Source organism: Coptis chinensis, chromosome 1 (genome assembly GCF_015680905.1).
Source record: "Coptis chinensis isolate HL-2020 chromosome 1, ASM1568090v1, whole genome shotgun sequence".
NCBI classification, from domain to species: Eukaryota; Viridiplantae; Streptophyta; class Magnoliopsida; order Ranunculales; family Ranunculaceae; genus Coptis; species Coptis chinensis.
This window is the reverse complement of record NC_141456.1, coordinates 52,261,371-52,285,420: the sequence shown is the minus strand read 5'-3', so window position 1 is coordinate 52,285,420 and position 24,050 is coordinate 52,261,371. Positions and strand designations below refer to the sequence as shown.

Here is a 24,050-nt window from a genome sequence, read left to right as displayed (position 1 = left end):
GCAGTGTCTTATTTACGAACTAATATTCGCTCTTCAGTGTTGATTCAGACTGGCATACCATGCCTAGTCTGGGAACAACTAATATCTGCCCCCAGTTTTGATTCGGACTGGCGCACCATGCCGAGTCTGGGGACAACTATTATATGCCCCTAGTTTTGATTTGGACTAGCGCACCATGCCGAGTCCGGGGACAACTATTATATGCCCCCAAGTCTTTGATTCGGACTGGCGTACCATGCCACGTCCAGGGACCTCCGCCCTATATCTTTGATTTGGACTAGCGCACTATGCCAAGTCCGGGGACAACTATTATCTACCCCCGAGTCTTTGATTTGGACTGGCGTACCATGCCACATCCAGGGACCTCTACCCCTATATCTTTGATTTGGACTGGTGCACCATGCCAAGTCCGGGGACAACTATTATCTGCCCCCGAGTCTTTGATTTGGACTGGCGTACCATGCCACGTCCAGGGACCTCCGCCCTTATATCTTTGATTCAGATTGGCGCACGATGCCAAGTTCGGGGACAACTATTATCTGCCCCCTTTTATGTTGGAGAACAAGTAAAAAGATTTATGCTATGGAAAAGAAAATATCATTTTCATTACATATCATTTACAAGACACTATATCAATTGTATTATTTGATTTGGATCATTTTACCAGTTTCTTCTTTCATGATTCTGCTAACAATGTTCCTACATCAGTGAGTTTCACTTGATTATATCATCGCTCAAATTGGCGATTTGTACTTCCTCCGTGTTTAGCTAGACTAGGCCTGTGGATGAGGCTTATCTGCGGACATCTATATCTGTAATTGATATGCTTTCTCTTGGGGCTTAGAGCTTTCTGCCTCACCATTTCTCTTCACCATATATTTCACCGCACCGTAGCGAAATAACTTGGTTGTGCTGCAGATTGGTCTCCCTTGATTTCATAAGTCTCTACTGTAATAGGGAATCTAACCACATATTTGGTAATAATAGGTAGATGGGACATCCTTCATTGCATATATCCATTTGTGTCCCAAAATTATATTGTACTGCGACATGGAATCTACCACAACAAATGTAGTCATAACGGTAACCGGACCTGCAGATACTGGCAAATCTATCTCCTTAACTGATTCAGTTATGCTTCTATTGAAGCCAAACAAATTATTTTTACCTTCACCACTTGTCTCAATACCACAAAGTCTATATGCAATTCATCTAAAGCAATGCAAAATATTAAATCAACAGAACTACCACAATCAATTAAAATTCTTTTGGTGAGATAGTTACCTAGCTACTAGTAGCATTACTACTAGTGCGTCATCATGTGGAAGACTTACCCTTTCTCTGTCCCCCTCTGTGAAAGTGATATTATTGTATCATGTGACACTCTACAATATTGCCCTGGGTAAAAAACTCACTTCGGACACTTGCTACATCTGCATAGTCCGCCTCATCTTATCTCTTTGTTTGTTCCGCGTTGGAATTTCACCACTGAACATGACATTTATGGTTCCCAGAATGAGACTATCCTCCGGTATCCTTACCTCTTCTCTACTGTCTTTGATATAACAAAAGACACAACAAAAGATTATAAACTCTCTTAAATTCCCTTCATCTATCATTTTTTCCACCTTTACCTTTCCTTTCGTTTTCCTTTTCCACTGCACTAACTCCTTTTCCCCCTCTTTTGCTGGTCTACGGTATATAATCTTCACATCTGATGTATTTTTCCAGTTTCGGATACAACTTCGCCAGGCTTGATATTTTTTTCTCATTTCTAACGATGGACATGTGCACCTCGCTCCCTTGGCGGACTCCATTTCTGAACGCTATCACCACGGTCTTCTAATCCAGATTCTCAACCTTCATAGCCTCTACATTGAATCTAGAGACAAATTCTCGTAATGTCTCCGCCTTTCCTTGCTTCACATAGAATAGCGCGGATACATCCACAGCCTTTTTCTTTTGGTGGATATAGTGAGTGACAAATGCCTTATCCATATCACTGAATTTGTTTATACTTCCCGTCGGTAGTCAGTAAAACCAATCGGAAGCTCCTTCTTTCAAACTCGCTGGAAAAAGCATACACCATAAGCCATCGAACTTATCTTCTTGCCATAACGCCAACTGTTGGCGAAAGTGTTGAACATGATGCACTGGATCCCCTTTTCCATCAAATCGAGGCGGTGTAAATTGCCTTAGGACCTCCGTTGCTTTTATCGCCGGTGCTAGTGGATTATGACTCAGTCCTGCTACTATCTGGTTCGCCACTCCTCTGTTCTCCTTCTGTGTTGGTCGGATGGTCTCTCTCTCCTTTTCTAACATGTTTTGAACTTGCTGCAAAGTAACACTATCTTTTATTCAGCTACCTTCCCTTTGTGGATCTGGCTCTCCGTCTAACGGTTGCAAATGTTCTCCCATTGAATCTTCTTCATCTGACTCTCCTTCCTTTTCATTTTCTTTTATTCTCACCTCCACCATTCTCTTCTCTCAGCTTATCCATCTCTATATCCATTTCTCTCATTCTCTCTACCGCCGCCATATCTGCTTCTCTTCCTACCACCTCTGTTTGATTGACCACTTCTCTACTGTTTGCTTCCATGACTTCCATTTCTATATCTTCTCTTGTTTTTCTTTTCGGTGGTGCCATCTCTTCTCTTAGCACTGTGGCTTTTAACCGGCGTAGTCGTGGGTTCAGTCCACTCGGATGGCGCCAATGTTATGACCTAATTTTTTGTCCTCTCTGTTATCAGTCCTCTCTCTCTAAACCCACCTCCCTTTCTATTAGGTTTTCTCTTCTCTCTTATACTCGGTCCTCTGCTCTCTATGCCTAACCCTTGATCTTGCTTTCATCCATCTCTTTTGCTTTCTCCCACGTGTCCTCTACTACGTGGCCTATCTGTCCACCGTCTAGCTAATTATTCGATATCCTCCGCTCTATGGTTTATGTGTGACTCCTCCTCTTTGCACTTTATCCTAACAGCCCATTCATTTCATTCCTCTTGACCTATGAAGCACATTCAAACTAGACCGTCATAATAGCCCATTCATTCCTCCGGACCTATGAAGCCCATGAGGCTCAAACTAGACCGTAACACTAGGTGTCACACAAGGGTTGTAAGGCTAACACCTCATATTTATGGGATGGGTGCAGGTACAAAGGCTTGGCAACTAAAATAAAAGGGGGACGAACAGGAAAGGGGAGGGGGGATTCTGACTTTTCAACAAACCTTTTCTCCTTTTTAATGGATAATATATTTGCCATATGATAAGCTAGCTTTGGGGGAAAAGGAAGAAAACCAAATCATGTCACCGTACTTGCAAACCAGGTAAGTCAAAGAGAAAATAAATAAACAAAAATGGCATTTTCAGTGTTGGTTTGAATAAGTGGCTGAAGTGAGTATTGCTGTTGGTTAAGTTCCAGTAGTGATTGGGCTTTGGAAGATTTCTAATGGAGCTTACGTCAAGCTCACACCAAGATATGTTATCAGTACTAAACTTTGTCGAACAAAATGAGAACAAAATTATACAAGGGAAAGGTAAGTTTTTCCTGATACGCGAAAGCTGGTAAGTTTGATTGTTAGCTTTCTTTTAAGTTGAATATAATACTTTTTCAATTGGTTAAGTGTCTAATGTTGATCGTCGAAGTGTAAACAGTAGGGACGAACATGTTTCCCCAACTAAATGGACTGAAACTGGTATATAAACAACCATTTCGTACTATTGGGAATGGAGTTTAAACGGGAGGAATAGGTCCTTTCCCCATATCGAACTGGCTAAGGAGTAATTCTTTCAAAAGAATTAAGATTATTACATTTTATATTACTTGACTTTAATTTTATTTTGAATATATGATAGAGCCTAAAACTGTAGTTTTACCCCCTTAACAATAATACTTTTAGACCAATTATGCGAGTAATAAATAAGAGTTAATGTTGATTACGTGTTTTTATGTATTTCAGGCACTGGAGTCAATTATGTGCAGAAATGTGTCACTTTGGCGAGATAAAAGAGCAAGGGTTGGTTGCTAAAAAGTTCTGTGATTAAAGGCCAAGATTCAAGGAGAAAAAGCCTTTTTAATGCCCGGTCAAAGCTGAAAAGTCAAAGTCAACCTTGCGTAAACAAAGACACAAAAGTCGATTAGAACTTAGAAGACCGTATCTTTAGACTCAGACCTCGGAATTGGGCCTACCTTTTGTAAAAACGACTGGCTCAGAAAGAGATTTCCAATGGTCTAAGACTTGACACAATCAGGGAAGCAGAAGTGGATGAAAAGTCTGTTGAAGAGAAATCTAACTGAAAAGGGCTTTGTGGACTGAAGAAATTGGGTTTTGGGCTCGATTTTTCGGCCCAAAACATGGTTCCTCAGCCCATGCACGAAAATGTTGATCTGGTCTCCTCCATTGGAAAAAATAAGACTTAACTCTTAAGAAAGTAGTTTTTGGTAGGTAGCCATTAGAGCATAGAATTCTAGATCTAGTTTTACATTCCATAAATTAGTTTTCAATTATTGTTTTAGATCTAGTTTTTACTTTGCAATAGATTAGTTAGAACAAGTAGATTATTATTTTTAGAATCAAATATTAGTTTCATAATAAATTATTCATTTTCATCTTAATTTAGTTTATTAATTAAATTCTTATTTAGTTTTGGTATTGTTAAATTCGTAACTTAGTTGTTAATCATTTCTTAGTGTTAATTTAGTTTTGAATTCTTGATTAGTTCAAATTAGTAAAGTTAGAATCTTTATATTATGTCTTGTTTGAATTCAATTGGAAGTGATAGTTTAATGACTCTAGGCTAAACCTCCATTAGAGGGGTTTGAGGAAGCCTTGATGAAAGCTTGATTGTTGTTAGCGTAGAATAGTCGTAATTTTCCATTCCAATCTAGAAAACAATTAGTTCACCATGAGAATGGGTTTGATTGTTTCACATGCTAGATGTTAGCTTGTAGAGATTACCATGAACAACTAGGAATTAGGAAGAACCAATTGTTGTGCGAAAGCAGTTCAATTCGGATTACGACGATTCTTTGTTAGTAAATTTAGTCGAGTTAAGGTGGAATCAAATTCCCCTAATTATTTATCTAGATTTAAACTTTAGTATTTCATAGTTGAATTATCATATCTTGTTAGTATAATTTGCATCGTAGTATAATTTTGTAAAACTCTCATTAACTTTCGATAGATTGATAATCTTAGGAAACACGAATTCTAAAGAACTAGGAGTGGAACGAATATTCTATTCCCACTATATTGCGATAGAATCGAGAGTAAAAGATAACTTTGATAACATCACACGTAAACTTTAGTTTTAGTTTTACTTGTGTTTAGTTTAATCGCTTATTCGTAGGTAAAACTATTCATTTTACGATTTATCAAATGGCGCCGCTACCGTCTTAACCCTTTAGAATTGTTTTCGTTAGTATAATTAGTCTTTCCAAAGTCCCATTAAACCCACCCACCCTTGTTTGATTCTAATTATGGTTGGCCATTTCAGAACTGAAATTTTCCTCGCAAGATTACACGTAGCGCGACCGCGCTCTTGGTAGGCAAACTTGGAGCGCCACCCGTGCCCAAATCACTGGACATCAGTGAAGGCCAGAGCACACCCCGCGCCCTTGGTAGGCAAACTTGGAGTGCCACCCGCGCCAAAATCACTGGACCTCGATCTGGACCTGAGCACGACCCGCAGCCTCCTAAGGCTTAACTAGAGCGCGCCCCGCGCCCTCTTATGAAATGCCCGTTTTCCGCAGGTTAATTCAAACTTCCATTTCTTCAAGTTATTTAGTGTTTCTAACTTGTTATATACACTGAGCACACGTATACAAGACGCTATTCATAAGCGAAGCAAGGAGGCATTCATGTACTTCTTTCTTCCACACCTCGCATTTCTTGTTAGAGGTTTATACTAGCATATCAGGATTGTTTTGAGTGTTGTCGTGTTTAGTTAAGTTTGTTCTTCGCCTTGCATGAGATTAAGGTGAGGCAGAAGAAAAACACCTAACGTAATCAATTGGCAACATCAACAAAAACGCCTTTCTAGTATACCACTCACTACACCTTTAGCTAATATACCACACACTACAACTAAAATAATGGCTGAAGAAAGAGAGTCTTCTCTCTCTGACTTTTACAAAGCCTTAAACGATAGCCCAAAATTTTGCATCGTCCTATCAGACCCAGTGTGGGATTTCCGAATCCCCTCAAATATATTTAATTTGTTACCCGTTCATGAAAAACCTTATCAGCACATGCGTAGGATTAACCAAGTTCTTACTACATTCCACCATCCTACGGTTGGTGCTGAACAAATTAAACTGATGGTGTTTCCTTTCACCTTAGTCGATAAGGTGACGTTTTGGTTAACTGCCCAAGCGCCTAATTCTGTGGACCCATGGGCCAAACTTGTTAAACTATTTATGGAACATTTTTACCCACCAATGAAGACAGATGAAATGCTTTCCAAGATTCATTTCTTTCGACAGAATCCTCATGAATCATTTTCAGAGGCTTGGAATTGTTTCACCGATCTTCTTATAGAGTGTCCACATCATAACCCCGTGAAAGACACGTTAGTTCGTGCCTTTTTCAAGGGACTGTTACACCACCACAAAGAGGTGCTTGACATAATGAATGGGGGTAGTTTCCTAAGTAAAGGAGCCTCAGAGGCTTATAAATTTTTAGAAGATCAAACAAAGCGTAATAATAACTGGGGGGTAGTGACAATATCTCCCGTTCCGCTAGTTCTTCTTCAACAGTTAAGGCTACCAGTATGTTTGAGATGAAACCCGATCCTAAACTAAGAAATTTAATCGAATCTCTCACTAAAAAGGTAGAGGCTATTTCTGTTCAACAAAAGCCTACCCCTGTCATGAATATTAACTCTATTCCCTGTAATCTCTGTTTGAGTCCTTGGCATCCCGACTCCTATTGTCCTCTAGTCTATGAACATATCCATCCGCACAACCGGACAATGTTTATTCCATTAATAGCGAACCTAACGCACCTTGGAGACAAAACCCCAATTTTGGTTGGCGAAATAATCAACAAGTTACACCTCCAGGGTATAATAATCAGAATGTTATGCCAGCACCCAATTACAACCAAGCTCCCCAGAGATAAGGACAAGGACAAGGTAATTATAATAATTATAACAATTATAATTATAATGCTAATAGAGGTATCATTCCGGTTAATAATAACTACCTGTTAATAATCAACGTGAGATAGTTCCAGTCACACCACCTGTGACCACTACACCTACACAACCGGATCGTCTTGACGCCTTCATACAGGTTAGCCAACAAAATTTCCAATCCATGGCTCAATCTAACCAACAAGTTTTACAATCCATTAATCATTTAACCCAATAGTTAGCCTAAGAGAAAGCCCAACCGAAAGGCGTGTTTCAAAGGTCAAGCGTTACCTAATCCTAAAACACCAAACACAGCCTTTGAGGTAATCGGTAATACTAGTAATGAAAATGGAAACATAGGTGAGTTAAATGCTATCACCACTCTCCGTTCTGGAAGAGTGGTTGATAACGCCATAAGTATGTCTATGGTTACCCCACCAGTGGTCCCTACACCTGATATTCTACTAGATACCAAACTGGAAACTGAAGATCCTACCCTTGTAGAGGTACCAGTTAAACCACAACCTAAGAAACAAAAAGACAAGGTTAAACATCATGTTGATCCTTACGCTAAATATAGAGAGAAACCACCGTTTCCCCAGAGATTAGCAATGTTAACTAAGGATACGAATTTCGATGAGATTAGGGAAGTTTTCAAAAATCTAATGATAAACCTTCCTTTTCTTGAAGCGATAAAAAAGTTACCTCACCATGCTAAGTTTCTTAAAGAGTTGTGCACTACTAGGCGTAAGACAAATATTTCTAAAGACACCTTTTTAACTGAACAATTCCCAACTTTATCTGAAAATAATAGAATCGTTAAGTACAAGGACCCTGGTTGTCCTAATGTACAATGCACTTTGGGGGATAATCACACAACAACTGCTCTATTAGACCTGGGGGCGAGTGTTAACTTACTCCCTTATTATTTATATAAACAAATCGGTCTACAAGAGATGCAACCAACGAAAATGGCGTTCCAATTAGCGGATCATTCTATTAAGTATCCTAAGGGTGTGGTTGAAAACGTGCTAGTTAAAGTTCAAAATTTTTACTACCCAGCCGACTTCGTTATCCTCGACACAGAACTCGCTAACGACTCTGTTCCTATCATTTTAGGTCGTCCCTTCTTGGCTATTGCCAACACGCTCCTAAACTACCGCGATTGTTCGATGTCCTTATCCTTTGTCCATCTTTTTGTTGAGGTAAATTTTTTTAAGACTATTCAACATTACCCAGATACGACTATCGATGGAGAGGTTAGCATGATCGAGAGCTTCGCTCGAGATTATTTTGACAACACATTTCCTGATAATCAGATGCCCAAATTTCTTTCCTTTGGAAGTTCAGACTCCGACATTTTCGTCCCTACACTAGTCGATACCCATCTTATGGATGAGGACGAGATTGATGACTTTATCAAAGATACAGAGGAATACCATAGTAATGTGGATGTGACCAAGTTGGATGAGGAATTCAATGAGTTTCTTAGAGCAGGTAATGATTCACCCTATCAAGAACTACCTTGCGCACCATCCACCTCGATTCCCCCGCTTCCACCCTTTCAAAGGAACTTAGAGTTTGCACTTGGTCCTCTTGTTTCTCCTGTGCTTCATGATTTTCTAAACTCTCCTGTTAAGAAAATACTACCTAAAGAGCCACCTGACACTTTCATTTTCAGTTGTGTGATAATACCAACCCATGCCACAAATGAGTTTTATGCTAAACCCACATTCTCATTTTTTCAATTTCTTACTTCTAAAATTCATCCATATCCACCATATCTTCCACAACCATCCACTTTTTCACACTCATTTACTTGGCCACCTTTTCGTTGGAGGAAAAAGAAGGTGCATGCTTGGTTACGTTCTAGATCTATCAGACTTCGCTTTCATTTCACTAAGTTGCGTCGTCAAAAATCTTGGTGCTTGATTCTGTTTGGGGGTGCGTTCCATGTTATTTATTTATGGAAAGACCCACAACTCTTTAGGTTATTGATATATGGTAAACTACATGTTCATTATATACATATGGGTTAGATAAAGTCTTGAGTATCTGACTCTAAAAGACTCATTTTATTCTTCGGTGTACTTTCTTTCACTTCCATATATTGGTAAGTGCACCATTCAGGTAACCGGGCCCTCCTTATGGAGTGTGTGGCTGTAAGTATCGGATTGTAAGTCCACGGTTAACATAATTCACGTTTTCCACTCTTGCATGTTTTCTCGAGTTTTGAGTCATGTTTCTCTATGGTGTGAATTATGTCCTTATTGTTTTTTGTTTTTCCTTATATTAATCCGTATTCATAACAAGTAAAAAAATATTAAAACCATAAAAATAGTAATCTAGGAAGTCTCGGGAATCTGAGTTTAAAAGACCCGCGTTTAAAACAAATTTTCTAAACTTTGTTCTATAAAATTTGTTTGGGGGTGGGGTGTTAGTATTTCCATCCTTGATTGCCCAACCATCTTCATCTCATGTTCCATCTTCAAACAGTAGTGGGTGGTTTAGAGAATTTATGTGTTGATGTCGTTTTTATTGTTTTTAGTAGTCCGGATGTTAATTTTTGAATTCAGTAGTTAAATTTGAATTGGATAGTTAAATGTTGTTTGAATTTCAATTTTAATATAATGTGGTTCTTTTCAAATTATGCGTTGTTTTTATTGTTAATCCCACCTTCCCGAATTGTTAGGGGTGGTATTATTTATTCTGGCATAATTTTTATATGAACCTCAATTTTAGAAGTTGTTTTAGAGTGATTGTTGGGAATATTGCCAATATTGGCAGGCTATGAGTAGATATGGTGGTAGGATGAAATCTAAAAGAGTTTTAGAAGTTACTATTCTAATTTCAACCTAAAAAATATTAGGTTTGTTTTGGAATAAAGAATATGGGTTGTTTTCGTTTCCGATTTTGAAAATTTTTTGTTTCCAGCAATTGCCTTAATACTTTTTGGCAACTTTCCGATTCGGTATGGAAACTCAAAACCTATATAAACTTCATTCATTCCCCACACAAAACTCACATCTCTCATTTTCATCTCTCACCTTTCACTCCCAAGTTTTCCTTCTTTTCCTTCTTCACTTTAGCACTCAGCAGCTCGGAGTGCGCCTGCGCCTCAGTTGAGCGCCACCCATGCCCAAAACACTGTCAATCCATTTGCTCTTGAGCGCGACCCGCACCCAAAACAATGTAATTCCGATTGCTCCTGAGCGCGACCCGCGCCCATACAAGGCTTAGGTTGAGCGCACCCCGCGCCCTGACCTCCGTAGACACAAAAAATTTCGATTTTTCGTGGGTTATTCCAGGACCGTTGCAGCTGTGCTAGAAAGTAGTTTTGTGATGACATCCCCTCGTATCATACCAGAATAGTCTTTTGAAGACTGGTTCCAAAGTGACGCTTATGGTGCTTGGTTTCGCGAGGTGGTCATACACGTAGGTTGGGAACCGCTAATGGTAAGAGCTGATGAAGTTTATTCTCCCGCACTTACATCTTATTTTTATGATAATTGTAAGTTCTTTGATAGACCAGATGGAGAACAAGTGTTCTCTATAATCGTTGGGGATGAACCAATGGAAATTTCTAGGTTCTTGCTAACATTTGTTCTTGGATTTGCTATGTCCACTGAAATACAAGACTCATGAGCCTATTTGGTAGATAATATGTACATGTATAACTATGAGGATTTGCATGAGCATTACGGGGCAGGAATCTTTAGGATAGAGGACCAAGGGGAATATAACGTCGCCCTTGGTAGCCTGTCTACGAACGTGGGCACTGTTATGTTTTGGATCATGCTAAACATTAGAGGAGAATGACGTTATTCTTCTGTGAATGACGAAACTTGTGATATTTTCCTTACTTTAGCTGGGGGACGTACACTCTATGATATTCTCCAGACCCTCATGTCTAGTTTAGCTCGAGCCCATAGCATGAGGCATGCATAAGTACCTTCTTATACATGTTTTAGTTTGCCGTATTATGCTATGTTTCTTCCTTGTTTTTTGTGCCTGCTTCACGAATTGGGTTGGGGTCAATATTTTGAGACCTACCAATTGTATTATTCGATCTTTCCGTGCAATGACTTGGCCAGGGTGGAGGATACAACCTCATCAGGTTGCTCCTTACACCCCATCCAACCAAGTGGCGCTTGATAGGTTAGCTATAGTAGATGATAAATGGCGTGAAGCCTGGCAAATCATCATGGCGTGGCAGGATGCGAAGGAACCTCATTTCTTTATAGAAGAGGAGGATAACTTTTAAAAGCGGGAGATAAGGTAAGTTTTAGTTTCAGTTAGTGTCTGCTTATGTCCCAAGCAATTTAATTCTTGTTAACCTCGTAACGGGTGGAACTCCTATAGAGTTGCGTCAGTTTTTATTTTCTATATTATTATGTTTTAACCTTGTTTTGTAGATGTTCCAGAATTTCACGCGTTTCCATGGTATTTTTCTACCTATTTTATTTAAATACTTTGAGGACAAAGCATGCTTCTTGTTTGGGGGTGGCATAGAAACACATGTAATTCAGACATCTGTTAGGATATAGATATGTATAATATGCACATGTTTTCTACTTACAATTTAAAAAATTCAAAAAATATAAATAAAAAGTTTATGCTATACACTTAGGAATATTGGTATTGTTTTCCTTCTCTATGCTCTTAATAATCTAGAAGTCTCACGTAGCTTTTGCATTAGAATAGTTTTTAGAAACTTAGGTTAATATGTAGGTAATAATCTTTGCATCTATCTATAACTATATTACATGAGTATCTATGATTGTTTGGAAGTAAGTTTATGAAATCTAGGTTAGAATACTTATTCTACAAATCCTGTGAGAATATAGCCTAAAGTCTTATATGAGTGAAATATTTGAGAAATGACATAAGGGAGAAGTGAAATCCGGATAGAGAAATCACACGTCCACTTGCTTGATCACTATACCATATCATAAGCGAGAATTTAGGCCCTCTTTGGATCGATATAGCCAGAAATTCAAACCTATGAATTATTTTCCGCTAGTCGCCCCTCTGAGGCTTTCTTTAGCATTTCATAAACCACAAATCCTTTACCCTGTTACAAAAAAACAAAACAAAAAAAAAAAAAAAAAAAAAAAAAAAATCAGCCTACCCATTCTTTGAATGAGTCCGAGAATAGAGATGAAGAATAGAAAAGAGAAAGACCTTTGAAATCAAGAATTTGTTAGTCGCTTCAGATAAGAAAAAAAAGTTTCCATCCAAATAAAAAATAAATAAATAAATAAATAAAAGAAAATAAAGAGTTAGAACTCAAAAAAAATAGAATCAAAGGAGTCAAAAGCCAAAGAAAAAGAAAAAGAAAATATGGCTAAGGATGGAAACAAAGTGTAGAAGTAAAAGTAAAGAACAAGATTTTCTCTAGTTACATAATATGAAGACTCTATTATCTCAGACTTGTCCGTTTTGAATATCTATTTCCTTCCTTCTTAAACCATCTCCTAATCCCCGCAACACCTAATAAAGACCTCTAGATCAATTAGGAATAGGTTAGTGTGATAGTAAGTGGCAGATATGTTTGATTGACTCCAGCTTCCTTGGTGTCATTAAGATTATAAGGTAAAGTGTGCCCACTGCGCACTGGAGTAGCGAAACTTGAGAGGAAAAATTTGAGTGGTTTTTGTCTTGACATTTATGTGAGGACCTACTTAAGGACGCTATTTCGAGTTTTCAGAAACGGACCTGGTAGTGTATTTCATAGTATTACTCATTGTATATATGTTTATTCGTAGATGATTGATTATTATGCATATATTAGCTTAGGTTTAAACTTGATTATTCTGTATTCATTGCTAAGTGAGATGTATAGATAATTATGGTATAAATAAGGAAACAATAGTTTTATTTCTTAGTCGTTGTAGTATAGATGAAGTTTACTTTCACTAGAAAACTCTCATGAGGCTATAACTCATCCACTAGGGAATTCCTAGTGGTTTAAGGCCTTGTTGCATACGGTCAATGCAATCGTACTCGGCGAAACAAGAGTAGTTAGAACTCCATTTTTGGTCACTTATTCTAATTTCTCATATTTGCTTGAGGATAAGCAAAATGCTATTTGGGGGTGGTTTGATAAGAGCCCAAAACTGTAGTTTTAACCCCTTAACAATAATACTTTTAGACCAATTATGCGAGTAATAAATAAGAGTTAATGCTGATTACGTGTTTTTATGTATTTCAGACATTAGAGTCAATTATTTGCAGAAATGTGTCACTTTGGGGAGATAAAGGAGCAAGGGTTAGTTGCTAAGAAGTTCTGTGATTAAAGGCCAAGATTCAAGGAGAAAAACCCTTTTTAAAGCCCGGTCAAAGCTAAAAAGTCAAAGTCAACGCAGGCAGAAACAGTGCACAAAAGTCAGCAAAACTTCCGAATACCGTATCTTTGTACTCAGACCTCATAATTGGGCCTACCTTATGTCAAAACGACCGTTTCTGAAAGAGCTTTCTAATGATCTAAGCTTTGACCCAATCAGAGGAGCATAAGTGGATGAAAGGTCTGTTGAGGCAAAATCCAGCTGAAAAGGGCTCTGTGGACTGAAGAAATTGGGTTTTGGGCTCGATTTTTCAGCCCAAAACATGGCTCCTCGGCCCATGTACGAAAATGTGGATCTAGTCTCCTCCATTGGAAAAAAACAAGACTAAACTCTTAAGAAAGTAGTTTTTGGTAGGATTAGAGCATATAATTCTAGATATAGTTTTACATTCCATAAATTAGTTTTCAATTATTGTTTTAGATCTAGTTTTTACTTTGCAATAGATTAGTTAGAACAAGTAGATTATTATTTTTAGAATCAAATATTAGTTTCATAATAAAATATTCATTTTCATCTCAATTTAGTTTATTAATTAAATTCTTATTTAGTTTTAGTATTGTTAAATTCGTAACTTAGTTGTTAATCATTTCTTAGTGTTAATTTAGTTTTGAGTTCTTGATTAGTTCAAATTAGTAAAGTTAGAATATTTATATTATGTCTTGTTTGAATTCAATTGGAAATGATAGTTTAATGACTCTAGGCTAAACCTCCATTAGAGGGGTTTGAGGAAGCCTTGATTGTTGTTAGCGTAGAATAGTCATAAGTTTCCATTCCAATCTAGAAAACAATTAGTTCACCATGAGAATGGGTTTGATTGTTTCACATGCTAGATGTTAGTTGGTAGAGATTACCATGAATAACTAGGGATTAGGAAGAACCAATTGTTATGCCAAACCAATTCAATTCGGATTATGACGATTCTTCGTTACTAAATTAGTCGAGTTAAGGTGGAATCAAATTCCCCTAATTCTTTATCTAGAATCAAACTTTAGCATTTCGTAGTTGAATTATCATATCTTGTTAGTATAATTTGCATCGTAGAATAATTTCGTAAAAGTCTCATTAACTTTGGATAGATTGATAATCTTAGGAAACGCGAATTCTAAAGAATTAGGAGTGGAACGAATCTTTTATTCCCACTATATTGCGATAGAATCGAGAGAAAAAGATAACTTTGATAACATCACACGTAAACTTTAGTTTTACTTGCGTTTTGTTTAATCGCTTATTCGTAGGTAAAAATATTCATTTTATGATTTATGAATATACTATACAACTGCTTAAAAAATTTATTTGTGATGTCATGGAGTGACGTGCAAGTGTGAAATACCGGTCCAGGGTAAGAGATCGATCGGTTAGCGGGTGTTACAGAATTTGTTTTTGACAGGGTTGTATATATTTGGTTCACATTGTAAATAGATATGTTTTGGTTTTCAAACTATGTAAAGTTATATATAACTTGGAAAGGTTGATATATGAATATTAGGTTATGTTGATATTCAGGTTATAATAGGTTTTAGGTATATGAAATGTTGAAAATACAAAGGAAATTCTGTCGGATTTTTTTTTGTAGAAAAAATAAATATGATGGTTTATTGTTAATTTTAAATTATTATATTGAACGTAGTCTTATCAACGTCTCGAAATCTTTGTTTGATTTTGGGCATTATAATATCGATCCAAATAATTTTTGCCTAAGATTCGGATGGTGATCAAGTAAGTAGACGCGTGATTTTCTCTATTCGAAAAAACTACTTCTCTGTGTCATTACTCATAATTCACACATATCGAGGCTTTTTGCTTAGATTCTAACAGGATTGATAATTTAAGTAGACTAACCGTGGGTTCTAAGAACTTACTGCTATGTACAATCGATGATACTCAGTGCATGAATGCTCATGAAAAGATGTAAAAACTATTGCGTACGTATTATCTTAAGTTTCTTAAGAACAAATCTTAATTCGAATGCTAATGTAAGATTTCTAGACAATTTTCATCATAGAAAAAGAAACAAGACTTTGTCACAAAGTACATTCACTAAAAAGAAAATAGAAAGGGATATTTAGGTCTTGGTCCTAATAACAGTTGGTTTATTAGAGTTTGGTCCAGAAAAGTTTGAATATTAGGGTTTATTCCTACTTCTTGTTCTTGACTACAAGTCAACTCAGTTGATTGTGGTCAATCTGCTTGTATTTTTGAAATGACAATAATATCCCTCGCGTGCAACATCATATGTGAATATATAAGATAGACTTTGATACAAGAAATAAGGTCATCTTCTAGGACTTGGTCCTTACTCTTATTTGACAAATTAGAGTTTAGTCCTATTTGTCAACCATTAGAATTTCCTTCTAACTGCTTCGTGATCCCGATTCGCTCCTTCAAGAAGAAACACCTTCCAATTCCAATATGCTCTTTCAACCGAAACTAATGGAGCTCCTTTAGTCGAATCTCTAACTAAGTTCTCTCTTCTCCACCAAAGAAGGGTTGAATCACTATCAATCCGATTACTTTGAGCTCATTAAACTCACCTGCTCCAGCTTTTGCGAACCTGCGTGCGACAAAATGCGCCAAGTTCCCACCAGCATTGTCTCCAGCTATGAAACACCTTGATAAATCAACATTTTCTGGGAAACCTTCAAAAAATTTATGATCCATAAACTTGAGTGTATCGAAGCCGTCATCATATGCATCTAGAAATCGATATTCAGCCGTGAGACGGTAGTTCACAGAGACAAAAATTGCAAGAGTTTTCCTAGCAAACCGAGGACAGACAGCGTTGTAAGCCTTTGAATCAGGAGATAGGAAAGAAAAGCCACCACCATGAAAGAAGAAAACCACTGGAAGCTTTGTGTCAGCAGGAACTTCAATAAGGACATAGAGACGAAATCACAAGTTTTGATTTGGATCTATCTTTATATCAGAGACCTTAATGTCGTTACTTATTTGAGCAAAAGCTTTGGTTGTGGTATCGAAGAATCCGAGGAGACGGCGGTTAATGATACTACCAAAGCGACATGAGAAGTCGGTAACGCTACTAAGGAGAGCAAGTCCAATCTTTATCTTCCATGGCAGAACAGTGGATGTGGAATTCAACTTCTCAGTAATCTCTTTCTAAATAAAGACCAACTTGTTTTCTTTTTTGGGTTTTGTGAAGAAGGAAATTCTAATGGTTGACAAGTAGGACTAAACTCTAATTTGTCAAAAAATAGTAGGGACCAAGTCCTAGAAGAGGACCTTATTTCTTGTATCAAAGTCTAACTTATATATTCACGTGATGTTGCACGCGAGGGGTATTATTGTTATTTTAAAAATATAAGCAGATTGACCACAATCAACTGAGTTGACATGCAGTCAAGAACCAGAAGTAGGACTAAGCCCTAATATTCAACCTTTTCTGGACCAAACCCTAATAAACAAACTATTATTAGGACCAAGACCTAAAAAACCCAAATAGAAACTATATACAACCTACAAGTGGCATAATTTTTGCTACAGGTTTAAAGCACCCCCAAACAGAATAATGCTTAGTCCTCGAAGTATCAAGAGATAAAGAAAGAAATTATCTAAGAACTGTGAGCAAAATTAGGGCTGAATAGCTGCAACAGAAAGTTTTTCTAACATAATATATTATACAAAAATAAAAAAAAATGATAGTACACCAAACACAACTATATATAGAATGACCTACTTAAATTTACCAACCACTAGAAACTGCCATTCTCTCATCATCTCGAGTGAAATGCATTTCCTCATCATCACGTCAATAGATAATGGTTTGCCAAATGGTGCTCCATTGTGGTGCTCCTGATTCGTTCAAATGTGCCAACATATCTTCGTTGTCAGGGAAGCAGCAAACGTTCTACAGGTACGGTGAAGACCGTCCACGCCATGCCCTAAACCTCAATGTTTAATGACCTTAACCCAGTCGTTAAACATGGCCGTAAACTGTGGGAACTGTGTTCTCATAATTCAGCATGTGGTTACCAGTAAAAGTAAATAATTATGTTCAAAATTGCGAGCTCTTTTCAAATGTGAGATAACACAGTGTGTGATATCAAAGAGTGCATGACTTTGAGCAAGGGCATTGAAGATTACACATGCAGTGTCATTGGCAGTAGAAAAATGCCAATTTCCCATGATGTTTAGAAGTACAAACAACATCGCATTTCCTACGTTCATGGTCATGATTGCTAAGGGAATGGTGGTCTCTGGCCATCTGCCAGGTGCAACTCCTTCGTCTGTTCGTGCTAAACCATCACCATATGTCCAGCAAAAATGAGGCCACGAAAATGAACGATATGAATTTTGGGTGATGTATGACTATGTTGTCGCTGGCTCGTGATAAGGAAGATCCAAAGTTAGTGCAATCGTTGGCTCAGAGAAAATATGTTGTGTGTCCCCAACTATGATAGTGAACTCATATAGGAAGAAACCTTGTGCATGGTTGAATATTTGTGTGTCTTTCATATTGGCATAAAAGTATGCAGCCAAACTTAGAGAATAAGTTTGGTCCGGTTGAAGAACTAGGGAAGACCACCCAATATCGGTGATGTAGCCACGGAAGTGAAGGCCATAAGTAGGGGAGTCCATCATAGCCTGGAATGATTGCTCAGGAATGATTTTTGGAGTTGCCACTACTACAGAAAGACACATATACCACGGTATGTATGAATTTATATACCACAGTTTTTGTAATAACAGTGGCTAATATTTGTATACCACGGTAGAAATTGATCCGATTTTTTGGATCTTAGTTTGTACAACTAATTTACAAAAACTGTGGCAACTTGTTAGTTTATACCACGACACATTCATTTTCCACTAATCAATTATGGAGTATCCCACGGTTTTCTAGCGAACAGTGGTTTATATTTCGGCAAATTATAATTCCGTGGGGATAGAAGTTATATCAATTATCAAATCTAAAAAAAAAAAAAGTTCCACACGCTCTAAACCATCGGTGCTCAAGCTATAATTTTCTTCATGCAAATTTACTTCTGTAGCTTTCGTTAACTCTAGGGCATAATTATCAAACCCGAACTTCACAAGATCGTGCTGCCTTTTTTTTTTTTTTTAATTTTTTTTTGTCATTTGGTAAGAATTTCTCGATTAGACTTTGAAATTGAAAGTGTGTTTCCTTTATTAGTTAGAATTTATAATTTCCACTTTAAAATTTCCAGTATTTAAGCTCTGTTTGTCGTCAATTTAATCAGTTTCTTCAAACATTTCCAGTAATGGATATTTGACAATGGTGTTTTATTTGATTTTGGGAAGTTCGGTTTTTTATTTCAGAGAAGTGTGACATGTTTAATGGGAAATGGATATTTGACAATGCTTCATATCCACTCTATAATGAATCGGATTGCCCATATATTTCTGTTCAGTTAGCATGCTGGAAGCATGGGACGATAGATTTAGAGTACTAGAATTTGAGATGGCAACCTCATGATTACAATCTCAAGAGGTATTAGTTACATTTGTTTAAACGTCTTATGGTAAATACCAGAAAATTGTTTTCTCGCTTTTTGCTTGTGTTCTTTGGCCGCATGTAATATTACCTACCTGGATACCTAATAGGTGCTATAAAATGAGATTCAAGTTTAATATTTCTTGTGTAATTTAGGTGTAATGCAACTGAGATGTTAGGAGAAATTGAGAGGCAAGAGTCTGATGTTTGTGGGGGATTTACTTAACAGAGGTCAGTGGATATCAATGGTTTGTTTGTTACAGCTAGTAGTTTCTGCTAACTAGATATCCATGTCGCCTAATTACCCACTAACCATTTTCAGGGAAAAGGTAAGCTGATAAGAGCCCAAAACTGTAGTTTTAACCCCTTAATAATACTACTTTTAGACCAATTATGCGAATAATAAATAAGAGTTAATGCTAATTTTGTGCTTTTATGTATTTCAGGCATGGAACTCAATTATGTACAGAAATGTGCCACTTTGGCGATATAAAGGAGCAAAGGGTTGGTTGCTAAGAAGTTCTGTGATAAAGGCCAAGATTCAAGGAGACAAAGCCTTTATAAAGCCCGGTCAAAAGCTAAAATGTCAACACGGGCAGAAACAGTACACAAGTTAGCAGAACTTTCAAAGACCATATCTTTGGACTCAGGCCTTGGATTTGGTCCTACCTTATGTCAAAACGACCGGCTCGGAAAGAGCTTTCCAATGGTCTAAGACTTGACCTAATTAGAGGAGCAAAAGTGGACAAAAAGTCTACTGAAGTCAAAGCCAGCTGAAACGGGCTCTGTGGACTGAAGAAATTGGGTTTTGGACTCGATTTTCCGGCGCTAAACATGGCTCCTCAGCCCATGCACGAAATTGTGGATCTGGTCTCCTCCTTTACATAAAAAAAGACTTTGCTCTTAAGAAGGATAGTTAGAAAGCTTAGAATAGAAAGTAGCCATTAAAATAGCTTGTAGATCTAGTTTTTGAATTCAATTAGTTAAATTAATTAGTTTCATTCCTTGTTTTAGATTAATTCTTTGAATCATTGTTCTTCATTGATTGGATAAATAAAATAGTTTATTCTTGTTCATTTCGAATTTGTCATTTAAATTTGTAGATCTAATTTCAATTCTTGTTGTTATTCAATTCTTAGTTATTAATTAGATTTGAAGTATTGTTTAATCAAAATTAGTAAAGTTTAAATCTTTATATTATGTCTAGTGTTAATTCAATGGGAAATGATAGCTTGATGAATCAAGGCTAAACCTCCATTAGAGGGATTGAAGAAGCCTTGATGAAACTTGATCTTTGTTAATTTAGAAATCATCGTGAGAGTTTATTCCACTCTAGAAGGTCGTTGATTCGCCATGAGAATGGGTGGACGACCTCACATGCTAGTTATTAATTGGTAGAGATGCCATGTATAATTAGGGATTAGAAGTACCATTTTGATATGCAAAGCATTGCAATTTGGATCACGACGAGTCTTTATTAGTTGATTAAGTAGAGTTAAGGTGGATTCAATTCCCTTTAATTCTTTATCTAGATTCAAACCCTTAGCATCCTGTCATTTCATTATTCGTATCTTGTTATTTGAATTCACATCGTAGTATAAATTCCCTTGTAAATCTCTCATTGACTTTGGATAGACCATCAATTGTAGAAAACTTGAATGCTAAAGGACTAGGAGTGGAACGAATCTTCTATTCCAACTTAACGTCAATAGATTCGAGAGTAGAAAACAAATATCTTTGATAAGTCTAGTAACAATTTAGTTTATAGTTTTACTTTCGTTTAGAGTTTCATCGCTTTATTTGTGAGTAAGATTATCTTTTTATGATTATCATAAGCCAAACTTTCCTTTTTAAGTTTTTGTGGTAAGTTTCATGTAGATGGAGCACGATAGTAACAATCAGTAGTATTACTTGGCATTAAAAAACTTTTACGGATTAAATTCAAGAGGGTTAGATACTTTGCAATTTAGGTTCTCTATGTGTTATTTCTTTGTGATGATTCAATGTAGTTGGTTGGTTGGTTGTTCTCTAAATAGCCGCTTGTCTTGCTCTTAATGTGTCCAATAGAATAAATGTATGGGTTCGCTGGTGTGGTCTTGAAGCAGGAAACAACGACCAAGTAGCACCCCTTTGGATTCAGTTTATTGTCCATCGATAGAGTGTTTTACAACAACTCACACTAATGTGGAACAAAATAATGGTTTTCTTATCCATTTTTGTTATGTCCCCTATTTGATGTTGCATTTTAAGTTGTCTTTCTTTTTCTTTTTTTTTGCTTTCTTTTGGTTTTCCTTTAGCTTATGGTTTGCATTTTTAAGCATTGAAGTTAGCACTTTTTCTATTTCAGGGTAATAGAAAGCATTTGTTCATTTATACCCAGGCAAAAGGGAGTGAGCAATGCAAGCACAATTCTTGAGTAGGTTTAACACATGGAGAGAGCCTCATAAATTCTATTAGTGAGAATTTGAGAACATTGTGTTGTAGTGCCTGCCTAGGGAAGCAGCACTGGAATGCTTTCCAGTTGTGTTTTGACAAGGTTAGAGTCACATTTAGCTTCAATGACCTCTACCGAATAGTTAGTGCCCTATGTCTATTTTATAATGAATCTTGTTTTGCTGCATTTGGATATCAGAGTCAAGAGTTATGCTCTACAGAAAGTGGGCTGTTCAAACTGAATTTTGTACTTAATATCTTTTTACTTCAATTGATGATGAATTATGTTGTACACGAAGATGCCACATTGATTATGAAATACATTTTCATTTTCTTTGTGTTTCCTCTCTGTTGACATTATAACCTTTATAGGGCACGTAAGGAAGAGTATTGGAATACGAAGGGTTTGATGCTTGTAAACTATTTGTGCTAAATTTGAAAGGGTCAAACACTTTGAATGGTCCTCTTTCTTTTCTACCTTGTTAGTTTGGGAAAATATTTTCTAGTTGTACAAGTTTGAAAATTGGATTGCACTCTCTATAGGTAGCTTGTCTTGTTCCTAACTTCCTAATTTGCTTAACTGAATTAATGTGTTGTTGCTGACAATTGTTGTTGTATAAATGTCTTCATTTGATTGCATTGCATTGTTCAATAGAGATTGTAAGTGATAGAGAGATGGAACAAGAGTTTCGGTTTCTTATTAAAAAGTGCTAAAATTGAATCTATTATTTGTTTGTGTTTCTCATTATATTCTTTGGTTTCAGGTTAAAAGGCCAATTAAGGGATCCTCAATCAGGTTTGTTTCATTTTATATTTCTATAATCTTTTGTATACTTAGTTAATTTATGTTTGAGAACATAATTTTTCAGTAGCACTCAAATCTAAAACACCTATGGAAGATGATGAAGGTAATTAGTCAAGAGTGTTAATTGTGTTGAAGGTAATTAGTAAAGAGATTTAATTGTGAACCACATACACGTGAAAGAAAATGTTCATATACACTTGAATTGTGCGCTCTAGGATTCGGAAAAGGATTAATTTCTTGAAATTTGCATTTTGGCATCTTCCTGCCCAAGGTGATGTAAATAACTCCAATCTATCAAATGATTTGTTTGAGGCAGTAGAGAGGCTCTTTAGTGCACTTTTTATTGCATACATGGCATTTTTTGTGGATGGGTTGGCCTAGCTTGTTTATGTACCGAAGCTCTAGTTCTTTGTATATAGTCATCTAAGCACCATCCTTGGAGCATGTGACTGTTTCATGTAGGTTTGGAGTTTATTCTCGTGCCAACATTGATACCATATAGGTAGTTAACCCTTATTTTAGTGGTAAAGGGTTTTTGTTTTTGTTTAATGTTTTTCATTGTTTCTATTTCATATTCATTTATTTTTCACTTAACAAGATGCTTCTTCACGAGTATGCAACAATGACGATCTTGACATATTTTACGTCACAAACAACTAATCATACTTCAAGAATCTTAAGGAATCAATTATTTAACAAGATGTCATAAGTGGTTAGTTATACAATTTCTAAACTATTTTACATGTACTTTTCTTCATTGTTTAGTCACAACTATTTTTTTCGTAGGGTGATCATACTTTGCTTATTCTTGGCTGAATGTTCTTGGGACAAGAATGCCAATGCATAATAGAATGTTCTTGGTGAAGTTACAGAGATTTACATTTTATTTTTCTTTTGTGCTCATTGTTCTTTCATTGTAACACAATTTGGAATATTGAACAAGATAGAATAAGTTAGTTTGCAGGTTCTTTATATATAATATATTTTTATTTATTATAATTTGGATTTTCGATTGGGAGTGGATTACTTTCGGATGATGTTTAAAATTAGTCATGTGGACCATGGTGTTTTGAATTTGTGATGAAGTGGAATGTGATATGCATAATTATTTTATGAAGTTATTATGTGATTGGAATATTTAAATACAAGAAATTGGGCCTAACACCCAATTTTGGAGAAAATGAAGTCTAGAGGACACGGTTTTTGGTGAGTAACTCACAAGGACAAATTCTAGCAATTAGTAACTCACGAACCCACGGTTTCAAATTTTGTAACCCTCAAGGACAAAATAAGCTGGCCCGACCATTTTACTTTTTTTAAATGCCAGTTATACCCTTTCGTGAAAATAACTCTCAAGGACAAATGACCCGGATTTAAAATAAATATTTTTCAATTTTACCCTTTCTGTCATTTTACTATGAACAATGAGTGTTCATACCTTTTGCTGGTGTATGAACAATGATTGTTCATATCCAAATAGGTGAATGTACCTTATACAATATATTGATGTATGAACATTGAATGTTCATACCAAAAGGACTATGAACATTCAATGTTCATACCCAATCAATGTTCATTCCCAAAGACTATGAACATTGAATGTTCATACCCAAAGGACCAAGGACTATGAACATCGAATGTTCATACTCAAAGGATTATGAACATTGAATGTTCATACCCAAGGACTATGAACATTGAATGTTCATATCCAAGGACTATGAACATCGAATGTTCATACCTAAAAGACTATGAACATTGAATGTTCATACCCAATCAATATTCATACCCAAGGACTGTGAACATTGAATGTTCATATCCAAAGACTATGAACATCGAATATTCATACCCAAAGGACTATGAA

The 24,050-nt window shown here is 36.5% G+C and overlaps 1 protein-coding gene across 1 annotated transcript in view; it reads right to left on the bottom strand.

Annotated features, from left to right (window-relative positions):
- Positions 1 to 6,220: 6,220 nt before the first annotated feature.
- LOC147524497 (putative carboxylesterase 18) overlaps positions 6,221 to 24,050 on the bottom strand; it is a 31,489-nt gene continuing 13,659 nt past the window's right edge. Inside the window, 3 exon segments of the mRNA XM_086575117.1 lie at positions 6,221 to 6,316; positions 15,838 to 15,920; positions 15,923 to 16,345. Of these exon segments, the coding sequence (XP_086431243.1) occupies positions 6,221 to 6,316; positions 15,838 to 15,920; positions 15,923 to 16,345 (602 nt within the window).